The sequence below is a fragment of the Propithecus coquereli genome, unplaced genomic scaffold (assembly GCF_000956105.1).
Source record: "Propithecus coquereli isolate 6110/MARCELLA unplaced genomic scaffold, Pcoq_1.0 Scaffold438, whole genome shotgun sequence".
NCBI classification, from domain to species: Eukaryota; Metazoa; Chordata; class Mammalia; order Primates; family Indriidae; genus Propithecus; species Propithecus coquereli.
In genome coordinates, this window is record NW_012150152.1 from 1,133,023 (window position 1) to 1,146,579 (window position 13,557).

General features: G+C 58.9%; 1 protein-coding gene across 1 annotated transcript; it reads left to right on the forward strand.

The window, feature by feature from the left end:
• The first annotated feature begins 1,101 nt into the window (after positions 1-1,101).
• On the forward strand, positions 1,102-12,494 carry LSM4 (LSM4 homolog, U6 small nuclear RNA associated (S. cerevisiae)). The gene is made up of 5 exons (XM_012654081.1): positions 1,102-1,223; positions 5,423-5,464; positions 7,226-7,324; positions 9,867-10,050; positions 11,896-12,494. The coding sequence occupies exons 1-5, from the start codon at positions 1,221-1,223 to the stop codon at positions 11,985-11,987; spliced, it is 420 nt and encodes a 139-aa protein (XP_012509535.1). The 5' UTR covers positions 1,102-1,220; the 3' UTR covers positions 11,988-12,494.
• The last annotated feature ends 1,063 nt before the right edge of the window (positions 12,495-13,557 follow it).

Consider the following 13,557-nt stretch of genomic DNA (forward strand, 5'->3'; position numbering starts at 1 on the left):
CCCCTAAAAAGATATGTCCAAGTCCTAACTTCCTGGTGCCTGTGACTATGACCTTAATCAAAATAGGGTCTTTGCAGATGGAATTAAGGATTTCGAGATGACATTATCCTGGATTTAAGGTAGGCCTACTAAAAGAAAGAAGTGTCCTTATAAGAAAAAGGAAGGAAGATTTAAGACACAGAGACACACAAGAGAAGGGCCATGTGAAGACAGAGGCAGAATTGGGGTGATGCCTCTACAAGCCAAGGACTGCCAGCAGCCACCAGAAGCCAGAAGAGAGGCATGGAACATATTGTCCCTCACAGCCTCCAGAGGGAGGAAATCCTGCTGACACCTTGATTTCAGGATTCTGGTCTCCTGAACTGCGAGAAAGTCAAGTTCTGTTGTGTTAAAGCACCCAGCTTGTGGGAATTTGTTACAGAAGCCTTAGGAAACAAATACATTTGTCTATTTATTTTGTTTACTGTCTGTCCCTCTGACGGACTTCTGAGCCCCAGGAGGGCTGGAGTTTTGTGTTCATTTCTGTGAAAAGAAGGAGGCACACAGTAGGTGCACAATACAGATCTGTTGCATGCCCATGTCTTAAGTTCTTGCTATGTGCCAGACGCTGGTTTAAGTGCTTTTACACAGTTTAACTCATTTCAACTTCAAAGCAACCTTTTAGGGCAGACACTGCTATTATGATCCGTTTTACAGGGGGCAGATTGAGGCTCAGAGGGGCGCGGTGAGTATTTCAACCAAAATATGTGCTCTGGAAAATTACCAACTACGCTAATGAGAATCAGAAGCCTAGGAGCCCAAAGGACGACAATAGGCACGTCCCAATAGTCACAGTACCTCGGTTTCTCTCTCGATTGCAAATCCAAGGAATTAACTGGCTTTGCCCACAGGGTGGAGCCCAGGAGACCAGCGACGGTATCATCTGCGCATGCGTCCTTACCCACAATGCATCATGCCCCGGAGCGCGTGTGGCCCCACCTTCTTTTGCATTACAAGCCGCGGCACTTTACGGCTCTTTTCCTTGTTCCTCCGGCGGGAACACGGCGCGCCCCGCCCTATTCCGCGAGGATTGGTTGTCTGTTCCTCAAGTCCTGCGCTGATTGGTCCGCGTATTTGTCACTCCTTTTCAGCCTAGTGGCGCGCGGCACGGCGGCGACAGGCGGGAGCGTGAGCTGCAGCGGCTGCGGAAGTGGCCGGCGAGCCCGCTCCCCGCCGACACCATGGTGAGGGCAGGGCAACGGTGGGGTCTCACCGGGAGGCAGGGGCCGCGGCTGTTGGGGGCCCTGAGGGCCGGCGCTGGGGGCTGAGATGGCTCGAGGTAAACGTGCATTCCGAGCCTTGAGTCCCGCCCCCCGGCCTGAGGCGGGGAAACTGAGGCCAAAGAGGGCAGGTGGCTTTCCCGGGGCGCTTGCCACGTCTGTATCTGGGGTTTAGGGACGCACGTGCATCCATAATACAATCGCCTACCTTCTTTAGTCTTCCCATTATAAGCAAGTGGGGAAACTGAGGCCAGAGAGGGAGGGGGCCCGCCAAATGCAGCAGAGCGAGGTTTTAGCCATGGAAAGGGCTTCGAGCTCACGTGGGCTGGTCTAACCTCATGGACTGGGAAGCTGGAGAGCCGGGAAGTAGGGGGCTGGTCTGAGTTCTGAAACTAAGCCAGTTTTGGGAATTTCAGGACTTGCGAGGTGCTTAGAATGTTAGCAGTGCAACGCTCCTATGCGTCTCGTTTTCTGGCTGAAAAGCAGGCCCAGAGAGGGTAGTTGTTTCTTCCTGGACCACATAGCGTGTCATTCCGGGGGAAGGGATCATTTAGAGCCAGGGGTGGACAAAGTGCATCCTCCGAGTACACAGAAGGAAAAATTGAGGCCTGGGCCTCTCCAGGGCCATGCATTTCATTGTTACAGAAGTTCTGGATCTGGGCCGGAGGGTGCCAGTGTCCCCAGTGTACAGATAGGGACACAAATTCAGCTGGGAGTCTCCTGGCCTGTCAACACCCAGTCCTTCTGTTTTTAGGGAAAGGAAACAAGGCCCTTGGTGGAGAAGTGATTTCTAGACTCACTCTATGAAACAGGGAGGATGCTGGAACCAGGAGGACCTCCAAAGTGTGGCCGCACGTTTCTCATAGTTGAGGATTGCTGAGGGTTTCTGCTAAATCCTGCTGGTTGGTGCAGAAGTTCAGAGAAGAGCCTGTCCCTCTCTGCTGCATTCCAAGAGAGCAGATTCTGCACGTGAGGATGGGTAGGACTGGAAGGGTCCACATCTGTGTCAGGCTTTGTGGAGGCAGGGTCCTTGTCATCCCCAATATATTCCTAGTGTGTGGGAACAGTGCCTGGCTCATTTATTCAGCCCGTTCTCGTCTTCTGAACATCCAGAGTCCTTAAGTCCTGGCTCCTCCAGGAGTTTCCTGGAGGAGTGGACAAAGTATGACGAGTCACACGCTTCTAGTTCTTGGGGTCTGGGCAGGGCCAGAGGAGTGGCTTAGGTTAGCAATGGGGGTGGAGTGTCCAGGAAGGCTTCCTGAATTAGGAGCCATTCACATTAGTCCTCAGTCTGTCTAGACCTGAGGACTAGATCCCAGATGTTGTAAGAAAGCCAAGAGAAAGGAGTTCTCTTTCCTGAATCTCTTGCGACTTTCCCAGGTCGAGAGAGCCCGTCTCCCTGTGGACTGGGCAGCTGATGCTCCTCCTGGCTCACTTGGTGCTTTCATGCATCTTTAAGTTTTCGAGGAACCACTCCTTCCTCTGGCCTCAGTTTCCAGCACAGTTCGGGGTAAGGATGCAGGAGAGAACACTACGTGGTCACTGGTCCAGGCCATTGCGGCCCTGGAGGGCCTCAGCCTGGCAGTCCAGCTGCTTCCTGTCCCAAAGCCACTTCTTCCCATCTGAGCCACTCCTTTCCTTACCTGTGGGTGGGGCCGGTGTTCCGCCTGCCCTGCGCACCTCTCTGGGTGAGGCATGGGTTTCCCTTGTGTATTTATTCAGCAAATATTTACCGAGTCCCTCTCGTGTGCCTGGCCCCATGCTTGGCGCTGGACAAAGTCCACACCCACTTTGAGTTTTCCAGTCTAGCCGGGGAGACAGGTGATAAATAAACAAAGCAATTAGAGACTGGCCGCATCCTATAATGGAAACACGCAGCCATGCAGCAGAGGGTGGCCATTAAGAGGGCCTGGCCAAGGGAGGTGACGTTTTAGCAGCCACCAGTGATGGGAAGGTCTGGGGAAGGGCACCTCAGGCACAGGCAATAGCAAGGGCAAAGGTCAGGTGGCAGGAACGGGTGTGGCTGGAATCTCTCGGGCCTGGCTCTGTGGCCGACCTGGGGAGGGCAGTGAGCAGGGCTGAGCTAGTCCTGTCTGTCTCGAGAGTTCTCTCTGCTGTTTTGTGGGTGGGAAACTGCCAGTGGCGTTTGGGGAGGCTCTACGTCTTCCTGGGTTGTGCTGCTGGTGGCTGGGATGAGGTGGTGGCCCAAGAAGGGCCATTGCCAGCGTGGAAGGTGTATCTACAGGTTACCTGCTGACAGTAGGTGACAGTCTCTGGGTGGCTTTGCTAGGGGCTTGCTGTGTGTCCCTGGGCAGGTCCTCTTGCAGAACGAGCAGATTTAGACTCTGAGTCCATCATCATCCTTGCCTGCAAGGGCTAACCTGACCCCTGCCCCTTCTCTGGCCATTTGGGAAGCAGGCCCAGGTGGCTCCTACCCCTGTGTCCAGATTCCCACTGCGGACATGGGAAGGAAAACCCACGGCTCCTCCGCAGTAAAGGGTGACCCAGGCATGGGCCACTCACGCCGTCTGAGGCTCACTGCACTCGGGCCCTCACACAGATGCATTCCAAACGGGAAAGCAGGGGCCTGCAGGTGGGGCCCCGCCTGCCCACCACACTCCTGCTGCCGCGGGAGCAGCCGCCCCTTCGCCACGCCACGCGGCCCGTCCTTCCTCCTTATCTGGCCTTTGTAGGAAGCCAGTGCAGGAAGTGGACTTGGGCCTGGCTTCCTGCTGGCGCTGACCTCCCTGGGGCAGCTCTTCTCAGAAAGAGCCTGTGGGATATAGGATCCCTCCCCAGTCCCTTCCTTCCATGGGGGAGACACCCCCCTGGTGGTCCAGGGCCACTTCCAGCCTCCTTAGGGAGAGGCCTTCAAGTTCACACCCCCTGGAAAGCAGCCGTTCATGGATCGGGGTGGTGGCGGGGACCAGGACTCCCCTGCAAAGGCTTTGGGGGTCAGGGCCAACTGGAATTCCAAAGTCGCCAGGACAAGGTGGGGCAGAGCCTCCCGGGTGAGGTGGCTTCTCATCCTTAGGGCCCCCTGATGTTGGAACCTTCCTCATGGTAATCCTAGAATGGGTGATACTGGACCCTGGACCCAGGCACTGCTACCCGAGTCACTCTTCTTTCTGGAAACCCAGAGGCAGACCCCAGCATATGAGTCATACTTTGTATTTTTAAAATTAAAGAGCTGATTTTTTCCCCCCATTATGGAAAGATTACATATTATTCTTGTTAGTATAGTGGTCAGAAAAAACATTACATGTTTGTTATAAAAAAAAATACAGTAAGCATAGGAAAAGAAACATATATATATATTTTTCCGGGGAGGGCGGGGGGACAGAGTCTTGCTGTGTTGCCTGGGCTAGAGTACCATGGAGTCAGCCCAGCTCACAGCCACCTCAAGCTCCTGGGCTCAAGGGATCCTCCCACCTCTGCCTTCCAGAGTACTAGGATTACAGGCGTGAGCCACCGTACCCAGCCTTCAGAAAAGAAATATCTTGAAAGCTCACCTTGCCTGGGTGAGTTTTTAAAGATCCCATCCTTTATCTGCCATCGTTATTGAAAACCAGACTTTTTCTAGAATATTACTTTGCCTTCACCTGGTGACCTCCTGTCTTTGAAAACCCAGCTCAATGCCTGTAATCCTAGCACTCTGGGAGGCCCAGGCAGGAGGATCGCTTGAGGTCAGCAATTTGAGACCAGCCTGAGCAAAAGCAAGACCCCGTCTCTACTAAAAGTAGAAAAAATGAGCCAGGTGTGGTGGCGTTGCCTGTAGTCCCAGCTACTCGGGAGGCTGAGGCAGGAGGATCGCTTGAGCCCAGGAGTTGGAGGTTGCTGTGAGCTGTGATCATGCCACTGCACTCTAGCTCATGCGACAGAGCGAGACCTTATCGCAACAACAACAAAACAATTGGCCAGAATGGTCAGCTTTAAGACCAGGCGGTGGCCCTCTCTGAGAGGAGAGAGGGCATACGAGGCTTACTTTCCTAGTCCAGGAGACAAGTGTGTGTTCTCGGGTCGGCCACAGTAAGAAGATGGCATTTTTGGTGATCAGCACATGCTCCTGTACCCCAAGACCATGCGACAACCCCAGCCCCACCCAGGGGCCAGAGCTCCCCGGCGCTGGTCAGACAAGTCACATGGCTCTCTTTGCCTTTCAGCTTCCCTTGTCACTGCTGAAGACCGCTCAGAATCATCCCATGGTGAGTATGCAGCAGTCTGGGATGGCACGTTTCAGAGAGGGGCAGGCCTCAGCACAGGGACAGGGACAACCTGGGCGGAGGGCTTCCTGCCTGCTTCCTGCCTGTCCACCAAACACACAGCTCCCAACACGTCCGGGCCTGGGTCATTTCTGCTGCTTGCAAAAGTAATACATGCTTATTAAAAATCACAAACCCTAGACAAGGTGGAAAGCGCAAACCTCTTCGTTTAGCTTCACAGCAGCCTAATTCCATGGTGTGCGCACGCCCAGGCTTTCATCTCGCGTGCAGGCGAGAATGTAATTTTTCTTAACCGGAGTGGCAGCGCTCGATATGCGTTGTTCGCAGCCGCTTTACCACTGGATGAACTTTTATCCTTTTTTTTTCCTTTCTTCTTTTGAGACAGAGTCTCGCTCTGTTGCCTGGGCTAGAGTGAGTGCCATGGCGTCAGCCTAGCTCACAGCAACCTCAAACTTCTGGGCTCAAGCGATCCTCCTGCCTCAGCCTCCCGAGTAGCTGGGACTACGGGCACGCGCCACCGCGCCCGGCCACCACTTTTATCCTTAACGATACCGTGTGCTATCTGTCCACGTTCATCGGTGCATTCTGTTTCTTTCTTTTTAACCCCTCTCTCTCTGGGTGAAGTTACTATGTGCGTACAACTGAGCCATTCCAAAGTGCACAGTCCAGCGGCATTCAGTGCAGTCGCAGTGTCGCACAGCCACCACCTCTGTCTAGTTCCAGAACACTTCCGTCACCCCAAAAGGAGACCCCATCAGCAGCCACTCCCTATTCCCCTCCCCCAGCTCCAACAGCCACAAATCTGCTTCCTGTCTCTGGATTTACCCGCTCCGGGCACTCCCTGTGAGCGCGAACGTAGACTACGTGACCTTTTGTGTGTGCCTCCTTCACTTAGCAGGCTTTGAGGCTCGGCCACACTAAGGCATGTGTCGGTGCTTCAGTGTGGCTAGCTGATTCTCCGTGTGCGGGTTGATGCCACGTCGTGTTTATCCACTCATCCGCTGACGGGCATTTGGGCTGTTTCAGCTTTTTGGCTATTGCAAACAGTACCGCTGCCAACAGTTGTGCGCGTGTTTTTGCGCCATGTACATCTTCGTTTCTCTTAGGCAGATGCCTAAGCTGGTTCTTTTTAAAATCTCAACCTTGGCCACATGCAGTGGTTTGTGCCCATAATCCCAGCACTTTAGGAGGCTGAGGTGGGAGGATCGCCTGAGCCCACGAGTTTGAGGTCACAGCAGTGAGCTATAATCATGCCACTGCCGTGTAGCCTGGGGAACGTACAGAGACCTCGTCTCTAACAAATAAATAAATGCATAAAATCTTAACCTTCTCCTGACAGCAGCATGTCTGCAGGATGAGGCGCTACTCATCTTTTTCCTCAGAACACATCACAGTAGGCAAGTAACTATCGCCGCGAGAAACGGCGCTTCCAGACCACCAAGGCCCACACATCTGGCAGTGACGGGGCACCTGCCGAGACCAGACCAGACGTGCCACCTGGCCCCGAGCCGCCCTCCATCAGTGGCCACCAGTACCCCGATCTCGCTCACTCCTTTAAACATTCGTGTGTGTTTTTAATCACACAAAGAATGGTGTCGTCGTAGAAACCCTAGCAACACGAAGTGTACGGAGGGGCCGTTTCCAGGGCCTTGGCGCCACGGGCGGAGGCCCGGGTAGTGCTGGCCAGTCTCTCAGGGGCAGGGCCCTGAGGCTACAGCTGACCTCTGTTTTATTTTTTCCCAGTTAGTGGAGCTCAAAAATGGGGAGACGTACAACGGGCACCTGGTGAGCTGCGACAACTGGATGAACATCAACCTGCGAGAGGTGATCTGCACGTCCAGGGTGTGTGGCCTGTACCTGCTGTTGGGGTGGGGGCAGGCAGTGGGAGGGTGGTTTTAGGGTGCTGTGTCTGGCACAGATGGGGACTCCAGGGGTGGGTGCTGGCATGGGGGCAGCGTTGCTGGGGTGCACCCTCGCGGAGGGCTTTGCTGTGGCTCAACGTCCTTGCTCCAGAGTGGGGTGAAGACGCCTTCCTGGGCCTTGTGGGGGAGTCATTGCAGGATGCTGCTTGGCACCGGTCACCTGCCAGGGACCAGCAGGGCTGGGCAGGGTGGGCCAGGTCTCCGAATCCCACAGGGCGCCCTGGACTTTGCTCCTGTGGTAGGCTGTCCCCCGGCCTCTGCCGCTGTGTGTGCCACCCCTGACCAGGAAGGACTTGGGCCGGGGGCTCCACGTGGCTACAAATCCTGATGCGCAGGTCGGAGTGGCCACCTCTGGGAGTGGCCTCATCCTCCTGCCGGACTCAGCGGGCTGGGGCGGGCCATGGTGGTGCAGCCATGGGGTGTCTAGGCCCGGGGCAGGGGCGGCGCTGAGGCCCTGTGGACCGGGAGCCGCCGGCCAGAGCCTGAGACATTGCTGGGCAGGCCAGAGACAGGACGGCTCCCCTGGGCTCTCAGTTCCCCTGGGGTCACAGGCCTTTCTTGCCCTTGAGATGACCCACAGGGCGATGAGGGTGGGAACAGGGATGGGGTGAAGGCAGCGGCTCCCTCCTGCCAACCTGCGCCTTGATGCAATCTGTCTCGTGTCCTTGTGGGCGACAGCCTCAGGCAGGTGTGGGGGCCGCATGGCTTGGTCGTTCTGCAGGGGGCACGACAGAACCTGCCTCCTGCTTGTCTGTGCCGCGCCCCGTGGAGGGCGTCTGATGGGGGTGCCAGTGGGGCCCGTCACGTAACACGTGGTGCTACCGTGTATGACTGTGCACCTGTCATTCCGCTTGTGGCCGGCAGGTCTGTGTCCACTTCTGGGACTTGGAATTGCCGGTTTGTCACAGGGCATGAGCACGTGGGGCTTTGTCACCACCTCTAGGTCCCAGATGTGACAAGACTGTTCCTTAATTCAGAGCCAGAGAGTCCCCAGGTGTAGTCCAGCCTCCACTGCCAGCTTACAGCAGACATGTACATGGCTTCCTCTGGCCGGTCCACCCCTGTGGCTGGGTGGCGACGCCTCTGTCACCAGTTGGGAGGAGAGGCTGGTGTTAACGCATGTCCTCATCCGGGCAGTGGCAGCCCCTCTCTCCTGCAGAGGCCGCAGGAGCCTCCCTGCAATTAGTGCGGGCCTGCGCCCTGTGTCCCCCACGCGGAAGCGGCTGGGCCCGCCCTGGCCCTGGCGAGGGGAGAGCTGAGCACTGAGCTGCCAGCCCAGGCCTGAGCTTCCACGGACCCTCCCGTTTCTGCCTGGCCATACTTTGTAACCCCCTGGACTTGGCCCCAAACTCTCGAAGGGTTCCTGTGCTGGTCAGGGGCTCACGTGTGTTCCCCAGGAGAGTTGGCACCGAGACATTGTTCCCACTGCGTGCCTCCATGGGACCAGACTGACCCAGGCTCGGAGGGGAGTGTCAGACGGGAGGCCTGTTGTGGGCTGGAGTTAGCCCGACAAGAAAAGGAGGGACAGCCGTGCAAAGTTCTGGGGGCAGGCCCCTGGCATATGTTCCAGAAATAGAAAGTCCCATTTGTAGGGAGCGTCACCAGGAGAGGGCAGCCAGGGCGGGGCTGGGTCTCAGGCCCTGGGGAGCCACGCTGAGGAATCTGGACCTCATCCTCGGGCAAGCAGGGCTGGGCGGGTCCTAAGCAGGGAGGGTACCTTGATCTGGTTTCCAGGAGCGCTGGGGGAGGAGAGGACTGTCCCGGAGCCTGGGCAGGGGGCAGGGCTGGGCTTCTAGTGTGCTAGAAGAGGCCGTGGGTTCCTGCTGGACGCTTGGTGTGTCCTGAGGGAGGCGTTCCTAGAAGCCTCAGAGTGGGCACTGTGGAGTGAGTCTGCGACTTTGCAAGCCCCTCCTCTCCCCAGCCTCAGTTAGCTCCCCGAGAACCAGCATCGTTGGGAGGGGCCCCTGGCAGGCCCCAGACCCCCCCCACCTCTCCACCTGCCACACCGGGTCCTTGGTGTGCCCTCCGTGTCCCTGGGCCCAGATCAGGCCCTGTCAGGAGGAGTCAGTGCACATGGAGAAGGTTCCAGAAGGGAGGTGGAGCTGGGTTGTGCTGGCCTGTGGTGCACAGGGAAGCCCCCACCTTTCTCTGGGCTTTGGAGGGAGCCGCCGTCAGCCACTCTTGAGCCAGGCCTGTGGGCAGAGGTGCCCGTCTCCATCGTGGCGCACACCGGGGCTCCTCAGCCCTGCCTCAGCCGCACTTCCTAGAGTGGACCCCTCCCCGTCATGTCCCAGGACTGAGACCTTGCAGCTTCCAGGGGCGACACGGCGCAGGCAGGGTGGGAACAGATGCTGCCCGGCCGTCTGCACCCAGCTCTCCAGACCCCTCCCGCAGAGCTGAGCCCCCCACTCCCGGGGCCGGGCTGGACAGCTAAGTGATCACCCGCATCCCTTCTGGCGCAGGATGGGGACAAGTTCTGGCGGATGCCCGAGTGCTACATCCGTGGCAGCACCATCAAGTACCTGCGCATCCCTGACGAGATCATCGACATGGTCAAGGAGGAGGTGGTGGCCAAGGGCCGCGGCCGCGGCGGCCTGCAGCACCAGAAGCAGCAGAAGGGCCGAGGCATGGGGGGCGCCGGGCGAGGTAGGCTCCCCGGGACCTGGGAATGAAACCCCCACCTCCTTTGTCGCCTGCTGGGCACATGGAATCACCTCCCCAAGCCTCGGTTTCCTCCCTGCAGAGAGGGTCTGGCAGTGCCCAGCTCTCCAGGCTGCTGGCAACGCCCCAGCCTAGGGCCTGGTGGGGGACCCTTTTCCTGCTGTGACTCCTTTGTACAAAGCCCGGGTCACGCCTTTTTTGATAGACGTTTGTCCCCCCTCCCCCCACCAGAAATGATAAATCTGGCATAAAATTCAATTTGTTACGCCCCCGGGGCCATCTGCAGCCCGCACCCCCCTCACCTCCCCCACCCCAGCTCTGTCCTCAGAAGGACCCGGGCTTTGTTCCTTCCATCTGTGGGCAGTGCCCGTGTGCCATCTCGAGTGCTGGCCTGGGAGCTCGGTGCAGCCTGGCTTGCCCTCGGGTAGTGCACCTGGCGGGACCAGGGTGCTGGGAAGGCCACAGGAGCCAGCCCTGAGTGGAGGTACCTCAGGCAAGGAGCTTTTTGGGGTCTGGGGGTGAGCAGGGTGTCCGGGGCCCCAGGCCTGTTCCAGGCCCTCATCTTTCTCCGGAGCTGGCCTGAGGGCCTGGCTCTTGGCACTTGGCGCCACTGCAGTGGAGAGAGCGGGTCCGGCGCTGCCCGGTGTGGAGAGCAGGGGACGGGGTCGTCTTGGCTGCTCTGCAGTGAGCCCCTTGGCCCTCAGCAGGAGCCAGAGCCTCGCAGGAGGCCCCCGGCTGCAGCCCCCTTGGCAGAGCTGGTCCTGGAGAGAACGAGGTCAGGCCACCGGGCTGGCGTTGGCCTCTGTCCCCGCAGGTCTGGTGGCCCCCGGCTGGCAAGAACCCTGACCCCACCTTCATGGGGTTAAGGTGTGCAGAGGAGACAGCGATCCCAACCCCCGTGGGCGTCAGTCCCTCTCCCCAGGCCGCAGGGCCGGGCTCCTCTTTCCTGCTGGCCTTGGCTTTCCTGGTACTTGAAGCCCCAACTGTAACTTCCTCAAACGTTCACCTGGCAGAAAGGGTCTCAGAGACAGCCTCCTAGATGTGGCATACAGAGCTGGGGGTCGCAGGAGATGCAGCCCTCCCTCTCCCCAGGGAGGGGTCTGTGGTGGGGGTGACATGAGGGGGTGCCCAGCACACGGGGTGTGTCTCCTGCACTCTGTGCCACTACCTTTGGCTGGCGAGCGTAGCCCTGCGTACAACCCAGTCAGGCGAGTCCCTGCGCAGCTCTCGTCCTGCCGGGACCTCCCTGGGTGGGGAGTGACAGACCCCCATGTAAAACATCATTAGGGATCGTGGTCCTCTTGTCCTGGTGGCCTCGGGCCATCTCCGGGGCTGGACACACAGACAGGCTTTTTGTTCTCTCCCGCAGGCGGATGAAGGGTGGAGGGTGGTGCTGGGGCATGCATGGGAGGCCCTGTCCCCACCCCCAACCCCCGGTCTAGCCCACAGCAGCCCCCAGCCTCGCCTGCTGCCCTGGTCTCTGCCCCCACCTGTCCCACACCCGTCCCGCCTCCCCAGTCCTGGAAGCCCTTCTGGCTGGCTTTGTCCTTTCTGAATCCTGTCCCAAGCCCCAAGTGGTTCAGTGCCGGCTTCTGTTCCTCCCCTCCCCTTGTCCCCTGGGGGGCTGGGATTAATCCTTTGTCACGGGACGACAACAGGACATGCCTCCCTCGTTGGGCGCGCCACCCTGGGGGGAGGAGGCTAGAAGCACCATCATGGTCCCCATTTCCTGGACCAGGGGGCTGAGGGGACCTGGCCCAGCGTCCGAGGGTGCCAGGACGCAGTCCGAGGCCACCTAGCTCTACAGCAGCGCGTCTCCGTGTCCTGCAGGTGTGTTTGGCGGCCGGGGCCGAGGCGGCATCCCAGGCACAGGCAGAGGCCAGCCCGAGAAGAAGCCGGGCAGACAGGCAGGCAAGCAGTGAGCCCCGCCGGAGACCAGCCGCCGCGTCGCGCTGGTGGCGAGTGCCTGCGGTCCAGTTTGCAGGTCTGTTCAGAAAGAAGAGAAGAGGCAGGTGTTGGGGGGGACGCCCGCCCCTGCGTTTTGTGACCCTGCTCTTTAGGCGAAGTCCCTTTTTTTTTAAAGCCAGCAGTTCTGCAGCTGGAATGTTGTCGTTCAGCGTTTCGGGTTTTGTGCGGCTGCTGTCCGCACAGCCAGCTGGAGCCTGGAAGAGTCTGTGTCTCAGGCACCTCTGAAGCCCGCGCTGTCCTGTCCTCCGCGCTTCCCGGGCAGGTCTGCTTTGGATCTCGCCGTGGAGGACAGACGGAGGTTTTTATTTTAAGCGCTTGCAGGGAGACTAACGGCCTGTTCCCTTCAGCATGGCCTGAGATTCCGCCCTTTCAAAATAAACCCGGGGACGAGCGGTGCAGGGGACCTTGCTGGCCCTGCCCCTTCGATCCCACTCTCTTTGTGTTACAAAAATAAAAACGAATGCAGGTATACGGGCTGTCCGTCTTCCTCTGGAGCCACTGGGCACACCTAGAGGATCTTCTGTCCCCTGTCCCCGGGCTCGGGCAGGCCCGATGGCTCCCGAAATCACAGGCCCCATATGAGATGCTCCCACGACCGTCTCGCTCTAATCAAGGGTTAGTGATTCCATGGGGCACTGACGTCCTCTTACCCTGGGCAGTGGGCGGGCTGTTGGGCCCCCTGGTGTCCCAGCCCCTCCGTGGAGATGGTAGCACCTTGGGGAGGTCGGGGGAGGGCAGTGCTGGGCAGAAGCCACGCGTGGCCTCCCGTGCCCTGGCGGCTTGGGCTCCACCATCCGTGCCGGCGTCGCGCAGAGAGAAGCTGGGACAGCGGCCACCTTGGAGGAGCACCGAAGATCATCATCGTCACAAGGCTCTGCCCTGCTTTCCAGCAGAGGCCCGGCCTGTCACACCTCTGGTAACCCGCCCAAGACGTCGAGTCAGCACTTTTGGAAAATGCTCTCGGTAGCATCGTCTGCGGACGGTTTTTCCTTCCGTAAGCAAAGGGAAGGAACCGCAGGGAAGCCTGGGACATGCGTCGGCTCGTCCCCCTGTGCACACGTCCTCTCCACGGCCACCGTGTTGAAACCCGTTTGGAGGGGTGCTTGGGACTACAGGCTTCGCGTGCGGAGCCCACTTCTTGGGTCTTCAAAGTTCCACCCGTGTTGCCTGGTGCCTGGGACGCTGTCCTGGTCCGTTGTGGGACCTGCTGCTGCCTGACGTGGTCCAGGCCTATGGCATCCACCTGCCCCCCAGCACAGCCTCCCGGGCGAACACAGGGCGGGCGGGTGGGAGGGCTGTGGGGGTGGCAAGGCTGGCAGGGTGAGGGGGCGGGGCCTCTGGCAAGACAGAGGGGAGAAGGCGGCCTGATTTGCAGCTGCCGCCGCCACCCCCATGCCCTGGATTCATTGGCCCAGAGAGGTCTCGGGGCTCTGCTAGGGGAGCTGGGCCCCTTCCTGCCAGGGGTCATCTCCGGCACACGCGGCTTTCATGAAATCTGGGAGCTCCAGGGTCAGGCGTCCTGGA

Bases quoted from the DNA above. Each gene is read 5' to 3' on its own strand.
- LSM4 (XM_012654081.1), top strand. The intron at 7,325-9,866 runs GTGTGTGGCCTG...CTTCTGGCGCAG, and splicing joins AGGTGATCTGCACGTCCAGG to GATGGGGACAAGTTCTGGCG. The intron at 10,051-11,895 runs GTAGGCTCCCCG...CGTGTCCTGCAG, and splicing joins CATGGGGGGCGCCGGGCGAG to GTGTGTTTGGCGGCCGGGGC.